Here is a 17331-nt window from a genome sequence, read left to right on the forward strand (position 1 = left end):
AATAGCAAAAACCTACCATTCAAACGTCCACGAAAGTCAAAGGAATGTCTTTCTGCGGAAGTGAAAACTCACACTGCTATAATTCCACAGGAGGAATATTGTCAGTGTGCAGCTCTAGCTAAGGGGTCTATATATTACACTTAGGTCATTTTATTTTAATGAAACGTTAAGAGATATTTTTGAGCAAGCAATACAAAAATTACAGTTTGGGAAAGCATTAACACATTGCAATAATCTAACATACACATGTTTTTTCCAATACTCGTAAGAGAGCTTATTTTTATTGGCTCTGGTATGTACACCTTTTTGCAAAGTTTCCGTAACATTATACTGATTACTGAACATGCTTATTTTTCATTTAGAATCTTCATGGTGGTGAATGTATCTCCTTAAATGTACTTTTATCTCTATATTGTATTCATATTATATATGTATCCCCTGGAAATATATATATCAAATGGCGCTCAGTACTAACAATGTGTAACATATAATATTAGTAATAAAAATATACAACCAGTGGCGTGGATGTTTCTCCTGGATTGGATACTCCACATGTGATGGGTGATCATGTAAGGAAAAAATCATAACATAGTGTGATACTGTTAGGCATACAAACATATAACATAAGACGGACGCTGGGAACAACAGATGACCAATTACAAACACATTTAATAAAGCATTAAAAACACATAAAATACATAAAAATGAAAAACTGTAGGACACTCCAACTCAGGTGGGGGTACCTGCTTACCAATAGTAAGAAGGTATCAGGCAGTGGATATATAAGAGTATCCCCTCTATGGATGGCTGCTGCTGCACCGCACTGCTGGGCTCACCCGTATTTCTCCACCATAGATGTGACTGGCTCACTCTGCTTGTTTCATCTGCCTCTGTGTGCCGTGGACACGGAAGAATCTCGTGTCTACCAGGGAATGGTGGTCTCTTCCTGCTCGGCTACTGGAAGCGCGCCAAACAGAGCTGATGTGTACGCGGATGGATATCCGCCCGATTTCGGCAGTCTGCGGGCATCTGTTTAGCCAATTCCAAGGGGGACAGGATTCACCACCGAGTCTGGAGGACCTCTCAGGAACACCCTACGCGTTTCGAAAGACTCGCTTTCTTCCTCAGGGGTAAACGTGGCAGATGAAACAAGCAGAGTGAGCCAGTCACATCTATGGTGGAGAAATACGGGTGAGCCCAGCAGTGCGGTGCAGCAGCAGCCATCCATAGAGGGGATACTCTTATATATCCACTGCCTGATACCTTCTTACTATTGGTAAGCAGGTACCCCCACCTGAGTTGGAGTGTCCTACAGTTTTTCATTTTTATGTATTTTATGTGTTTTTAATGCTTTATTAAATGTGTTTGTAATTGGTCATCTGTTGTTCCCAGCGTCCGTCTTATGTTATATGTTTGTATGCCTAACAGTATCACACTATGTTATGATTTTTTCCTTACATGATCACCCATCACATGTGGAGTATCCAATCCAGGAGAAACATCCACGCCACTGGTTGTATATTTTTATTACTAATATTATATGTTACACATTGTTAGTACTGAGCGCCATTTGATATATATATTTCCACATACCTATACCTGACTGGGGTTCAGGGATATATCATAGGCTGCCTGTACAATAGGATATAGCGCTACCTAATTGTTTTTTACATATATGTATCCCCTGCTACAAATATATGTACAGTATACTGTGGACAATACAGAATTAATCTGCTCAAGTTATCACAAGGTGTGATAAGGAATAAGAGACACTGTCCATGATCTGCCTGGCAACACATGACAGGAGATATGGAATTGGATAAGAAGAAAAATGGATAGAATCTGGAGACCAACTGTCAGTCTGGGAGACACAGAGGGAGACCAACTGTCAGTCTGAGACACAGAGGGAGACCAACTGTCAGTCTGACACATAGACAGGTAGTGACAGTCTGAGAGGCACAGAAAGAGAGACAGCACAGGTGACAGCAAGCGTAGAGTCCCCGCTGGCGCTCTCATGCTTTGAGAGAGCTCCAAGCATGAGCGCCGGGTGTCCTGCATTTACAGGATATATACATACAAAAATAAAATCACATAGATATTGTATGCAAACGTTTACCACAGTTCTATTGAAATCCATTTTTGTTGTTAAATGTATGTGTCACTGTTAAATAACCAGTAAGTCCCTCAAAGATTTTTTTAATCAAATATTAAATTACTTCTGTTTTGAAAACAGAATGTTCCTGACAAAATTGCCTTGCAAAAAAAATCTCCCTCAATTCTGCCAAAACAAACAAAACACAGCATTAACACATTAACACATTAACACCAGCAGGACTGAGAAATAATATGATTGGACAACATTTTCTATAACCTGATTGTATTTCATTTCTGCTCCATTTAGAACGTACTGAAAATACTTTCACTATAAGGCCTGGGACATAGTAAACAGTTTTGTGCTGCTGATCGCTGTTGCTTGCTGCCGCTCGATCTACCAGGCGCTTTTTGCTGTCCTGGCAGAGGAGACAGCAAGCGTGCTTGGGAGGTGGGTATCACTGTGTGTGTGTGTCACCTGGTAGCTGTCAGTGTGTGTGTGTCACTTTGAAGTGGTCTGTGTGTTTGTGTGTCACTGGGGAACCTGTGTGTGTGTGTGTGTATATATTATATAATATTTTAAAAATTAAAAAAAAAAGACATGTTGTGAGAATAAAATATTTATTAACATTGTGCAACTTTGATAAACACACACACACACACACACACACACACACACACACACCTCTGTGCTGCCTCTACCCTGTCTGGTCTGGTGGCTGAGCTCTGCTATCTCAGAACACCGACACAGAAGAAAAAAAAAAGGCTGCAGCCCCATTGGATGAGAGCGGTCACGTGACCGCTCCTCCGCTCCCCCAAGCGGAAAAATTTCAAACTTGCCTGTCTCTTCATATTTTCTCAGCCTCCGCACGCATCAGCAAGCATGCGGAGGGAGAAACTATAGCCGCGCTGATTACAGATGCAGGGGCTTTGTGCATCTGTTCAGCGCGGCTCAGCCCGCCTCAGCGACGCTGATTCCACTATGTCCTAGGCCTAAGGCTAAGTGTAGTGCTGAGCGAGCAGCGCTTGCGACGGGGACTTACATATATAGATATATGTAAGTCCCCGCTCACGCGGTGCGCGCGGCGCTCATGCGTGGGCACACACGCTCACCCGCGATCAGCGCTTAGGTAAACAAAAAACTTATACTTACCCACGTGCTCAACTACCCGCAATGCCCCCCCCCCTCCCCCGAGCATACAAGCAGGACACCCGCCACTCATGCTTGGAGCACTCTCCAAGCATGAGCGCGCTCAGCGCCAGCGGGGACTTAGCCTAACACCGTATGAAAGTGTTATCTGTCCCAAAAAGCTTTTGCCGACATAGGATAAGAAAACAAATCACATACTGTAGGTGTAGGTGCTTTTTTACATTCTTCCATGGAAATCATATGGATTGCATTAAATTAATTGACAGCTAGACTGTTACTTCCTATTTTATACACGCACAAAAATGTAAGAATATGTAAGTAGAGCTCTATGGGCTGCTGCATTGAGGGGGGGGATGACAAACATTGCAAATAGCATAGAAAAAGTTTTTAGAAGCTGATATCCACCTGTTTCTCTCTATGGCTCTTATTCTGTAAACTGCAATAAATTTGGCGCTGTCGCACAAAGTTCAAATGAATGGGGCTTTCCATCAGGCTCTATCTTAGGCCGAGTCCATGCTCCCTGCTTGCTCGCTGAGGCGCGCTGAGGCTCAGGGAAAGCGGGTGCTTTCCCTGGCCTTGCGGTTGCTTACCTCACGCGCCGTCAGCGGGCCTTCAGGGGGCGGGCCGGGGGCGGGCGCGTCACTGGCCGGGGGCGGGCCAGTGACGTCACGGAGCTGGTTCACCCTCATTGGGCGAACCGCTCACGTGACCGGCCTGTCTCGCCGGCAAGCGGGGGAATTTTAAATTCCCCTAAGACCTGCGCTTCCGCAAGCGCGCGGAAGCGCAGGTGAGCCCCTACTAAAGCCGCTCTAATTGCGAGTGTAGGGGCTCAGTGCTGAGCGGGAGCGCGCATCAGCACGCTTCCGCAAGCAAGCAGCAAACATGGCCGAGGCCTTAGTTTACAGAATAATTGCCTGTATACGATAGAATATGGAAAACAGAAGTACAATTCCAGCGCTCCTCCAAAATTGGCGTGCAATTTACTAGGGACATTTTGATCCTAAGTCTGTGTAACAAAGGAGTCATTTGGTTGCATCTTTTGATCCAAACACGATTCAAGCTATTATTCTATATGGTAGAATATATACTTATTACATCAATATTAGAATATATATCGATTACATGAAATCGTTAACATTATCGTAGAAAAATCTTGATGTCAAAGAGGCAATCCATGTGTTTTTTATCTCCTCATTTTCTTTTACAGGATTGAAGCAGGCAGTCTCTGGAGCTGAACCCCGTTGATTTCAGCTCTGGGGACCCCCTGCTTCCAGAGATACTTAACTCTGTAGTGGGTGCCGGTAGCTACTCCAGAGTTCCCATTATGACTCATTTTCAAAGATTCTGGGCCCTGCGGGCCAATAGGAAGCCGTGACATCGACCAGTGCGGCCTCCTATTGGCCCAAGTGACGCGGGAGCTTTAAACTGCAGAGAGATACTCTGGAAGAAGGGGGTCACACGAGCTGAAATTAATGGGGTTCAGCTCCGAAGGCCCCTTACTTCAATCCTGTATTAAAAAAATAAAACCGCATGGATTGCTCTATTAAGTGGTAATGAAAGATAATATGCATATTAATGTACAAAGGAGCATATTATGATACATTTCATAGTTAAAAGAACAAAATCTGCAGTAATGACTAACCTGCATTCCAGTGTTAACTAGAGTGTATCCATTCTCTTTCGATGCATCACTGATGACTACTGCTGGAGAAACTGGACTCGCTTCAAGAAGGAAATTCACATGGGGCTTTGTTTTACCAGAGCGAGAGATTACAACCTTGAAAAATACAGAATAGATTTAAAAATGCTGCTACAGTTTGAGTCTCACAAAAATATTCATTTCATACTACCAACAGGTAGCTTAAATGACCCTCCCAGCAGAATTAAGTTTATAGTTGTGCTGGGCTAACTCCATTTAAACAATTTATCCTGGAATGTTCCCAGAGGGGACTGTGGGGCATTGTAGAAGAACTCAGAAAGATAAAGGGCGTGATACAATTTTAATATACGTTTTTTTTTAGAATTGGTTGATTGGTTTAGTTGTTATACAGAATGTCTCTATTCAAATATTAGGTTGCGTGTCTTTTGAAAGGGATGTGATACGATTGTAATATAGTTTTTCTTCACAACTGGGCACATTGATTAAGTTGTCACACAAAATGTTTTTATTCAAATATTAAGTTATTAAGTTACGTTATGTTTTGAAAGCATGGAGCTTTTTTTTAAAAAAACATGTGTTAAATTAATGAATTAAAGCATATCTATAATGTTTGTGTTTAAATGGAATGAGCAAGTTGATGTAGAAACCCGAGTACGACTTATACTATCGTCATTGTAGAGGTAAAACTCATTAAGTAAACTTTCTGACTTGGAATGTTTTGATATTTCTATTGAAAAACTCATTAAAGACACCTAATCTTCAGAACTTGTCATATCAAAATACCTTCCTTATTAATTACAGAATTTTTCCTGTCAAAATGAACATTTCATCACCTTTTGCTCAGTGCTCAAAGAATGTAGTTAATGACTTTCACCTCAACAACGACATTATGTAATGTGAAAAAAGGTAGAACCACAGCTGCAAATACCGATTTAGTTGATCATTAAGTTTGCTTTATTTCCATGGAAACAGCTACAACATACTAACCATTCTTTTCCATCATTGCTTTTTTTATATACTATATATTTTCTAAAATCCTCTTTAGGTCCAGATTCACAAAGCAATTAGCCTACAATCATTAGGCTATTCCACTAGTCTCCGAAAATCAGGGAAAATAATGTGACGTGATGTTACCTAAAATAGGAATGGACATTTTTTTCCCTGATCTTCATCACTAAGCTAATGATATACAAAATGGTGGCTATTATTTAGCTCAGTGTTGTTAAGATAACATCACATTATTCCAAGATTGAAGATTGGGCTTCCATCAAGACTGACACTATAGGATTGGATATACGGTATGCCAGCGGTGCGCAAAGTGGGGGCGGGAGATTTTGCTGGGGGGGGGGGCACGGGCAGTTACAGAGGTCCGCACTCTTCCCACTTCATTTCAATTAAATGCCGGGGGAGGCATGAGGCCTCTGTAATTTACTTACCTGCTGCCAGCCGGGTCTTCGGCGACGCGTCGCCATGGCAACACGGCATCAAATTACGCCGCGGGGTCATGGTGGGACGTCCCATGACCCTGAACACCGGAAAGGAAGCTAGGAGGGGGGGGGGGGGCAGCGCAAATACTTTGCGCACCCCTGCGGTAGGCCATGGGACCGAGGATTAGGACTGATTAAGGGCCATGGTCTTGATTTCGTTATGGGGAGGTGCACCGATAAGAAGGGAGATCAGCACTTCTACCCCATAGATCCCCCCACACCCCCCTCCATCCCCGGAGTTTTGGTGGAAATAAAAGAAAGCTGCATTGTCTTCGGGAGATGATATTGCGACTTTCCTACAGTAACCCTGAAGCCATAGTTGTAATTTTCTTATGTTACACACACGAGTGTTCAGGGACTGCGGATTAGGTACAATAAAAACAAGTGAAAAATGGGGATTGCTGCTTTAAATGCATGAATCCTTTCCTTGATCACTGAAAAATGACTTTGAATGTTTAAGCTGAGTAAGGCAGGCAAAGATGCCTTGCTGTCTTTAAATGACCATATTTACTTTTCACGTTCTCTAACCTAGATGACAGCAATGTTATCTAAAAGCAATGGTGGTTTTGATGCTGATATGATGCTGAATGAGATAAATGTATAACATTTTCAGTATGAGTTAAATCTATAACATTTTCAGTATATTAAAGGTGAAGTTCCCCACATAAAAATCTATACTGAAAGTGCGCTCCATGCGAGGCCCTTTAAAAGAGAAATTCACCCTAACTAACCTTTTTGTTTGTTTTTTACAGGGGGGTTCTCTAGAACAGTATCACATTATTGTCAGCGCGGGGGACCCCAAGCCTTCTGAGATACCTACTGATGAAGTTACCGGTATTACTTTCTGATTTTTAAAGAAGATTTCAATAGCCATCCAATAGGAAGCCACAAGTGACATTGCAGCTTCCTATTGGCCCTAAATTTGGCAGCCATTTTGTTTTCTTTTGAGGGAATTTTAAACCCGGTAATGTCTCTGGTAAGTATCCTGGGAACCAGGAGGGGGGCGTGATCCTCAGAGCTGGAAATAGTGGTATTTGGCTCTGGGAGACCTTCGGTTCATACTGTGTGTAGCCAGGTCCCCTATTGGTGCGGGGCCGAACGCGAGCAGCGCGCCTCTCTCTTCTATACGGCCGGTTGCTGGGGACGCACGCGGCCCATTGCTAGGGCCGTGGTCGCGTTGCTGCGGTCCCGGCGGCTCGGGGAGCAGGGCGCCGCCATTACGAGTGCTGTTGCGCATGCGCAGGAGCCAGATAGCGCGGGAGGCCCACAGACAGCTCGCGCATGCGCAGTGCAGGACTGTCAGCCCCCAGGGTGCACAGGGGCCGAACCACATGACCCGAGGGAGCCAATAGGGCTGCAGCATCTCCCTGCAGAGGGATTGATACATTTTCGCGGGCTTGCAGCACGTTTGGCAGTTGGTGACCGGAGCAGCTAGGGGAAGGAGGTAGGGTGCAGGAGTCAGTGACTCTCTGCACTAGGCCAGCAGCCCCCTAGGCCCCAGATAGCCCTGAGTCACAGTAGCTGAGCGTTGTAGGGACAGGCCCCAGGTTAGGGACCCTGCCCCTTATCAGTATGCAGAGAAAGTTAGGGACACAGCGGACGCTGCGTTTCCATCTTGAGGTTTGGGCTCAGACCTCCGCTGCGGCTGCAGCAGTCATCCGGGTGGGATCGCCCTGGATGGTGGTTCCGGTGTCTTCGCTCATCGGATCCTTTGTGAAGCCCGTTGCAGGCCCGAGCACTAGAGTGCTCGGCAGGTAATTCGTAACAACAAGTGCACCAACAATCCTATTAGCTTTAATAGTGACTGCGCAGTCACACATATCCTCTCTCTCTAGACTGTGGGACATTGTGTGGGATTACTGGACACAGGGTGGGATCACCCGGTGTAAGGGGGGTAGCGTCCTGTGAGACGCAGTAGTTAGTGTCTCCTCTAGGGAGGGACGCCTGTTGATATTATATGCAAGTACGTCCTATGCTCGCAAGTAAAGTCATTGGTTGTATTATATGCTGTTGAGTGATATATATATATTGTCCTGCGAGGATCACTCCCCCTCGGGTGGGAGCCATCACAGGTGGAGGCGCTGCACCGAGTACGAGGTTACTCTTATTATTACTATTCGTGCCCCAGGCTCCCCGTGGCGGAGGCTTAGGCCCCCTGTGAGCCTAACAGGTAACGCACCACACCTGGTAACACTAAGTTCCCCGCACACATATTATATGTGATTGTATGGGGGAATACCCGTTACATGTGTAACAAAGAAAAACGGGGGCTCAAAAAAATAAACGAGTAGGAGGCCTGCAGCCTGCAGTAAAGTGCTCCCATAGCAACTCTTGCTGTTTATGCTCACTTTCTCCACTCCACCAGGGGCAGCACAGAGCTGTTTTACATGCAGACTTCCGATATGAGAGGGGCTTAGCTTTAGCGCCATATTACTTTCTGTTTTCAGGTCATAATTTAGAAATAAAATATACAGTTTAAAAAAAATCAGTGGGCAGGGACAATAACTAGAGATGCAGAAACAGGCATCCAACTGTACAGTATTGTTAAGAAATCTTAAACAAATAAGAACAAACACACAGAGGGAACAGCCCCTTTAAAGTGCATAGGAGTAAAGTGATGTCATAAAAGTGATGTGTTTAAAGTCCAATAGAAGAAAAAATGGAGCTCAGTTTGTTAATATGAGATAAATTAAATGTATTGGAGACAGGGAATTAAAATGATTAATAGTTATTACACACTGCTAGCTTGATGCTTGTGTTTGTGCAAAGTTCACGGCCGAATTAAACGATACCATTATGCTTGCAATTTCACAATTTCTAGGGGAATGCTTCATGCTCCGATTCTCACTCGTAAGGAACACAGCAGCTATTATAAAATAATTGAACATATTTAGAGTTTTGCAAGATCACTATGAAATAAATACGGACATTCCTTAACCATTTTCTTTCCTTCAAATATCTAATTACTTTGCAAACATTATTTAGAGCTGATAAGTGCTAAGTACTGGCATTACTAGGCAGTGTAACACTTTGCAGTGAAATAACCACTGTGAAATACCCGATTCACTTTGCACCTAACAGCTGTAATCCTAGCTCCCTTTCCCAGGCGCAAACTGGAAACAAACAATAGCAGAGGCTGAAACAGCTGCTAAATTTCATTAAAAAACAGCAAGTAGAGCTTTTCAACAAGCTGCAGCATAGGAAGGAAGTAAAATTGTTACTATTTTCCTCCTAGTACTTGGCAGCTGCCTAAGGAACGATATTACCCTGTTTTGTCATAGAAATTCACACTGCCCTATAATAAATTGCTGCAAATGAGTTAAGAGACACGTTCGCTTGGTTAGTCAAAACATCTTGCTAAATGGGCTGCAATCGCTAGGGTGAATTCAAGTCCTGGCACAAAAGAAACATTTTGCTGTGACAAAACACTGAGAGAAGTTGGCAAAAGTTGCGTTTTGTGCATGTTCTGTTTATCGTGTGCTGTGTTACAGGGGCAGTAAAATTAGTTACAAGTGTAATTCATTTGGCAGGTTTTTGTTATCAACATTACATGTTACATTGAACAATGAGGTATCCTGAAAGGCCCTGTATTTGTTCCTGCTACCCCTGGTTCTCAAATGATATCAGTTTGTTTAAATGTTATATAAATGTGTGTGATTGGTTGAGAGATGGTGCTCAAAAAATCATAAGTATACTCTATCCAAGTAATAATATTGAAGATATCCCAAAGGCAGTCCATATAGTATGTAACACAGGAGAGGTAAGAACCTAATGGTGTCCACTTGACAACCATAATAATTGGCCACAATACTTTCCTCCATGAGGGATAATGTTCTAAGTATTCAGCAAAGGTAATACGATACAGGGCTAAAGCCCATTACCTGCCAACATCCTGCCAGGGTAATCCAGTCACTCCAGGGCGTGCAGTCCGTCAATGAGTACTCAGGAGAGTGTATGGTGATGCAGGAACACACCCAAAATCCACAGGTGAAAAATAAAATCAAATTCAAGTTTTCATATTGTATTTTAGTCAGGTGAAATTCAGGGCCAATGGGGATGGACATTGCGTCAGCGCAACTCTGTTCTGAGTTGTGGGGTGATGTCATTCCGGGCAATGAATGGCGCCAAAAGGTAACTATAAAGATGTGTGCCCTATGTTTGTACCTTACACCTTGATAAAGTGCTTGCGCACAAAATGCGTAGGTGCGTTTTTTCACCCTCATTCATTGTGAGATAACACAATAAATTCATCTTTATTTGGAGTTGCTTTGGAATATTTTATTTTTCACCTTTGTATTTTGGCTGTGCCCCTGCATCACCATACACTGTCCTATATAATAATATGTATATAGGTGGTGGGGGTATATTTAATATGTATATGGGTGGTGAGGGTATATTTAATATGTGTATGGGTAGTGGGGGTATATTTGATATTTATTGAGGTGGTGGGGGTATATTTTATATGTATATGGGTGGGGAGGGTATATTTATTGGGGTGGTGGGGGTATATTTTATATGTATTGGGATGGTGGGGGTATATTTTATATGTATTGGGATGGTGGGGGTATATTTTATATTTATTGGGATGGTGGTGGTATATTTTATATGTATTGGGATGGTGTGGGTATATTTTATATTTATTGGGATGATGGGGGTATATTTGATATTTATTGGGGTAGTGGGGGTATATGTATTCTGGGGGCGTGGGTGTATGTTTTATATGTATTCAGGTGACGTGGGGGTATGTTTTATATGTATTTGGGGGGCATGGGTGTATGTTTTATATGTATTCAGGGGGCGTTGGGGTATGTTTTATATGTATTTGGGGGGCATGGGTGTATGTTTTATATGTATTCGGGGGGGAGGCGTTGGGGTATGTTTTATATGTATTCAGGGGGTATGTTTCATATGTATTCAGGGGGCGTGGGGGTTTATTTTATATGTATTCAGGGGGCATGGGGGTATGTTTTATATGTATTCAGGGGGCATGGGGGTATGTTTTATATGTATTCAGGGGGCATGGGGGTATGTTTTATATGTATTCAGGGGGTGTGGGGGTATGTTTTATATGTATTGGGGGGGTGGGGGGGTCGCATCTTTTACCGTTGTACCCAGTATTTTTGGACAAGCCACCTGACAACCCTACCTAGGATCAAAACGAACCATTGGCAGTGACATATTTAAGGAGTTAAATCTGGGTGATTTCCATTTTTTTTTAAACATATTTCAGTTTGTAAACATACCAAGCTTGGATTTGGGAGGGGATGATTTCCTTCAGCTACTCCCTTGGGCCTGATGCCATAGGTGCCTATTAATTAAACTGCACGATTAGAAAGGCAAGTTTGCCAAAAGAAAGTAACACTTCCTGCAGTGCTAAAAGTTGGGTTTTCTCCTTGTATTCACCATAACCTTTTGTGTATTGTTGTAACCGCAACCAGCTTCACATTGGTAAAACCAGTACACCAGCCTCACACTGATGAGACCCAAAAGGTTGAAACAATTGTGTGTGTGAGTGGGTTTACTGGCTCTGCACTTCTTTGACTCAGGCTGTGCTGAAAAAGATGTGTAATGCGACAGTCATAAGCTTATAGAGTTCCATGTTAAAATGGTAAGAAGCAAAAAGTGATGCAATGTGAGTGCTCAGTTGCATATCATTACCCAGAATCCCTGGCTACAGTGGAAGCACTGTATGCTGAGTGTTTATGGGGAATGTCAGGTTTATGGACCTGTTCGAGATATACTCATAAGTGGCATTTTTGCTGTTAACTAATAACTACAGGCATACCCCGCATTAACGTACGCAATGGGTCCACAGCATGTATGTAAAGCGAAAATGTACTTAAAGTGAAGCACTACCTTTTTTCCATTTATCGATGCATGTACTGTACTGCATTCTTCATACACATGCATAACTGATGTAAATAACGCATGTGTAACAGGCTCTATAGTCTCCCCGCTTGCGCACAGCTTCGGTAAAGGTAGGAAGCCGGTATTGCAGTTCAGGACGTGCTGACAGGCGCATGCGTGAGCTACCGTTTGCCTATTGGGCAATATGTCCTTACTCGCGAGTGTACTTAAAGTCAGTGTCCTTAAACCGGGGTATGCCTGTATTCTGCAACTCTGGATATCTTGGTATGGTTTGCACATACAAGCTGACAAACATTGTGCATAGCCAATGCATTGCATCAATATTATATTTTACCTGCATGAAGCGTCCAGACGATGTTCCTAAATTGGCAATGGTAAGGAGCCCTTTAATGAACACAGAGATTGATGTGAGCAAAACATTGTTAAATTGACTCATAAACAAGTCAAGACGTGTAAATGGAGATGTGACTTCTATCCGATATTCGTCAATTGGAGCTGAACAGTGTGATGCATTGCTTAAGATTTTCTGAAAATAAAAGAAAATTGTTTACGGTTAGCAATCAGACTAACAAATGGTTTCAATTGCTGTGACGGTGCATGGAAACACTTTTAAAAATCCAAATGTGAAAATTCCTGCACACAAGATTCCAAAAGATGAAACCTGTAATTAGGGCAGGTTGGTACAAACAGATAACAACTGTATGATTCATGTCAAATGTTCCTGTAATATACTGTAACAACTCTCAACTCTTTCTGTGCCAGGGAGGCCTGTAACACATTAATCTGCGATGCATGACCCTCTGGTAGTGAAAGGGTTAAGTAAGCGGTCTAGCTTGAGATGCACAAATAAATATCACATTTTTGACAAGCTTGTTTCAGTTGGCTTCTAACACCTGCTCACACTGCAATCTCCTTCTATAGTTAAGGTCAAATGCCTTTAGTTGTACTCATTAAACATGGCTGCCAATTTATCAACCGCAACGTTTGATCTATTACCATAATCTGTGAATGAGAAGCACTACCAGTCTCTTTCCCCCGTGCTCTGTGGGCACACAACATTGCCTGGTCCTTAGTATTTAACATTATTCTAATCGTTACCTTGTAAGACTATTGAGAATATATATATATGTAGCCATGGCTGGTCCAGACTACCTCTCTGCCCCCTGTCACGTAAGTCCTTAGTAGCTATAGGCTGTGGCAGGTTATCCTAGACCCGCCTCATGCTGACTGTCTGAGTGGCAGGAGTGGTGGTGACACAGGGTCTGTGTATAGCCAATAATGGTGCAGACCTTGTGCCCTCCCCTTCTGGTGTCTCAGAGAGGAAGTGCTAAATTATAGAGTGTTCTCTTCCACCCTGCCTAGGGAGAGGAAGAGAGGAGGGGAGAGAAACTGAGAGCATGGCCTCAATAATATCAAAGGGCCAAGCATCCACCAGAGGTCTGGGACCCATCTCAATCTATCTTGAATCCGCTGTATGGTAATCACAGTGGATGTCCAAATAAAGCATCCCTTTTATATACCCCTACCTGAGACTAGTCTATTGGATTGGGGTATACTCTGAAGTCTGCCGTGGTGGGGACTGTCTCGAGGAACCCTGGAGTCTGCTATGGCTGGAGGCACTGACACCCTGAGTCAGCTTTAAAGATCGCCGAAAGCCTGTCCTGTTACCCCACAACATGGCGGACACTCAGCTCTCCTGGACCCTCACAGATATGACCGCACCACAGACAGCAGTAGCAACATATTCTAGAGAGGGGGGGAAACAGAGCTACATATACAGCCCAACTCCGTTATAGCGCGGTCCTCAGGGGCCACCCGATCCAACCGCGCTATTACCGGGGTCGCGCTAATGAAAAAAAAAATGGCGCCCGATCGGGAGGAGGGAGGGAAGAGGTGGCGGGCAGCCCTACACATCCCCCAGCAGCCACTGTAACTTCCCCTAGCAGCCTCACTTCCCCCAGTAGTCCACACCGATAACCCCCCCCACCAGCCACGCTCCTATCAACCCCCACTGCCAGCCCCACTCCAAGCAACCCCCCGAGCCAGCCCCGCACCAAGCAACCCCCACAGTCAGCTCCACTCCGCCCCCCCGCCAGCTCCGCTCTGCCCCCCCCCGCCAGCTCCGCCCCCCCCCAGCACGCCAGCTCCGCTCCGACCCCCCGCCAGACCCGCTCCGAGCAACCCCCCCAGCCAGCTCAGCTAGCTCTGCTCCGACAGCCCCCCTTCCCGATGCCAGCTCCGCTCCGACACCCCCCTCCCGATGCCAGCTCCGCTCCGACACCCCCCCTCCCGATGCCAGCTCTGCTCCGACACCCCCCCTCCCCGATGCCAGCTCCGCTCCGACACCCCCCTCCCAATGCCAGCTCCGCTCCGACACCCCCCTCCTGATGCCAGCTCCGCTCAGATCTCAGCAGCCGACACCAAAGGTGGGGAGGGGGGGGTGTGGTGTGCAGTGTGCTGTGAGTGTGTGCAGTGTGCAGTGAGTGTGTGCAGTGTGTGTGTAGTGTGCTGTGAGAGTGTGCAGTGTGCAAAAAAATTTAATTTTTTTTTAAATTCGGGGTCCATTCTCAAACTGCGTTATAAGCGGATCTGCGTTATAGCGGATCACGCTATAACGGGGTTGAGTTATATATATATATATATATATATACAGTCCAGAAAACCAGGCACTCACATATGTGTAGATCCAGGTAGTAGTAGGGTGCAGACCGTCCAGGTGTCAGCAAGGCAGCACATCTGAGGCCTCGGCCATGTTCCTGCTTGCTGGCGGAAGCGCGTTCAGCACTGAGTCCCTACAGCCGCAATTAGAGCGGCTTTAGTAGGGTCTCACCTACGCTTCCGTGCGCATGCGGAAGCGTAGGTCTTAGGGGAATTTAAAATTCCCCCGCTTGCCGGCGCGACAGGCCGATCACATGAGCGATTCGCCCAATGAGGGCGAACCAGCTCGGTGACGTCACTGGCCCGCCCCCGGCCAGTGACGCGCCCGCCCCCTGACAGCCCGCTAACAGCGCGTGCGGTAAGCAACCGCAAGGCCAGGGAAAGCACCCGCTTTCCCTGAGCCTCAGCGAGCCTCAGCAAGCAAGCAGGGAGCCTGGCCGAGGCCTCATAGAGAAAATCTCCCCCTCTCCCCCTCCTTTGCTAACTAAAGTAACTGTTTTAACTACTTGATGGATGTAACTGATTTTCATGTATTACTGACTTTTGTTCCAGGCTGCTGTATCACGGTAGTGGATACAATTCTACATTAACCGTGACACAAAGGCTGAGTCCTCATTGCGTGAGGCCAGGTATTGCGCCCGATTTGGTGGTAATTCATGTGACTTGTAGTTACCCCTAGATTGGGTGCAGTATTCCCCGTCGAACTTGGATAACTCCGGCCTCAGCTTTTAGTTTACCCTACTGTTTTTCTCATGTGACCTCTTAATGCATCCTACTATACAAAGAGATTGCTTTAGTTAAACCCATTAACCTCTCTTGATATGTATTCGCTTATGGGCTGTGATACCTTTTCATGGCCCATCATGAGATTTGTTCTTAGAATGCATTTAAATATATGGGGCTTTCCAGCTGTTACCTCTTAGTTTTCTTCTTATACTCTCTCCAACTCTATGGTGGTCAGTTTAAAGCTATCACAGACTACACCTGCCCAGGGCCGATACACATCAACTTTATATACTGTCACAAATGTAAACTAAGAAACTACATTACACATTTCCCTAATGTTACCAATTGAGCAAATGGTATACTGAAAACGAGAAGTAACTCTCCATGTATTACTTCCCGGTAAATCATTTTTATACTGTGCAATCTGTTTGCCTCGCTAGAAATAAATGTATTTTAGGGAATGGGTAAGATGTGATAGTTCTTTTATTTTCCATACGTGAAACATTACAAAACTGTAATGTTAGCATTTATTTCCTTATTTCATTCCTAATATTTCTGGTCCTGATCTAGTCTAAAGCCTTAAGCCCCTCACAGGTCAGGTTTTTAGGATAGCTCAACCTCAGCCCAGGTTGCTCAGTCAAAGACTGAGCCTCTGATTGAGCCACCTACGCTGAAGCAGGGACTGATTGAGCCACCTGTGCTGAAGCCGGGACTGATTGAGCCACCTGTGCTGAAGCTGGGATATCCTTACAACCTAACCTGTTGGGGGGGGGGGGGGGGGCTTGAGGACTGGAGTTGAGCACTCCTGGTCTAGACAGCTCATTTAAATTCTTCAGCAGTGTATAATACTTCAGACTTCTTTTCAGTGTAGACGTTAACTGCCCTGACAATTCAATAGGAATCTATTAATTGGTAATGAGGTTAATATTGATGTTTCCTTACATTTCAGAGAGATGATATTCGCCGTGCATGGAGATCCCCATGAGGGCTCGCATCAATGAAAAAAAATCTGTAATTTTTGATTTGCTAAAGCATACTATTTCCCCCCCTCTCTGTCATACACATTTACAATTGACTCTTGTTTCTCTACAATTGTTAACCCCTTCAGTGTTGAAGATGCATCCAGCACAGGAATAGTTTGTCTTTGTTATTAAGAACTAGAAGAGTATTTTACAGTAACAAACTGAAAGCAGGGCAATGAATTTTTTGAAGACCATTTTGCTTTCTTGTTTTTCTCACAGGCTTTTTGCGAGTCATTTAACCTTTACAGCGCTGGGGCAGTGATGGAACTACCATAGGGGAAGCCGAATCGGTGGCACCGGGGCACACCACCTCTAGGGGCCAATCCTCCACGCACTTATTTTAGCAGCTGGAACAGTGTTCTTGCATTTTTAAAGCCCACCCCCCCCTCTCTCTTCACACCCCTTCCCCGGGCCTTACCTGTGGAGAGGGGCCCTACCCTGCGGCCGAGGTAGCTCACCCATGAAAATTATGTCCAAGTTGGGCCCAACTTCCGCAATCACCTGGGTGGTCTCCCTCCATTGTCGCTTCCGCAGCCGCCGCATAGGGTCTCACTCCACAGGTAGGGCCCTGGGCGGTGGGGTTTACTTGTACTGGGGCCCACCGGTGACTAGTTTCTCCCCTGACTGGGGACACCAGAGTACCCACCAGACCTCTGGCACCCAAATGGC

General features: G+C 44.9%; 1 protein-coding gene and 1 long non-coding RNA gene across 4 annotated transcripts in view; one reads left to right on the forward strand and one right to left on the reverse strand.

Moving 5' to 3' along the window:
- The window catches only part of MET (MET proto-oncogene, receptor tyrosine kinase), a 139507-nt gene that overhangs the window by 63602 nt on the left and 58574 nt on the right, over positions 1–17331 (reverse strand). For all 3 annotated transcript variants that reach the window (XM_075599978.1, XM_075599977.1, XM_075599979.1), the window contains 2 exons: positions 12591–12782; positions 4884–5018 (listed from right to left, as the gene is read on the reverse strand). In XM_075599978.1, coding sequence (XP_075456093.1) covers positions 4884–5018; positions 12591–12782 — 327 coding nt within the window. The remainder of the gene's footprint in view (positions 1–4883; positions 5019–12590; positions 12783–17331) is intronic.
- On the forward strand, positions 1913–7966 carry LOC142495061 (uncharacterized). The gene is made up of 3 exons (XR_012801653.1): positions 1913–1979; positions 2402–2542; positions 7141–7966. It is a non-coding gene; the product is annotated as an uncharacterized LOC142495061 (long non-coding RNA).

The sequence above is a fragment of the Ascaphus truei genome, chromosome 5 (genome assembly GCF_040206685.1).
Source record: "Ascaphus truei isolate aAscTru1 chromosome 5, aAscTru1.hap1, whole genome shotgun sequence".
NCBI lineage: Eukaryota > Metazoa > Chordata > Amphibia > Anura > Ascaphidae > Ascaphus > Ascaphus truei.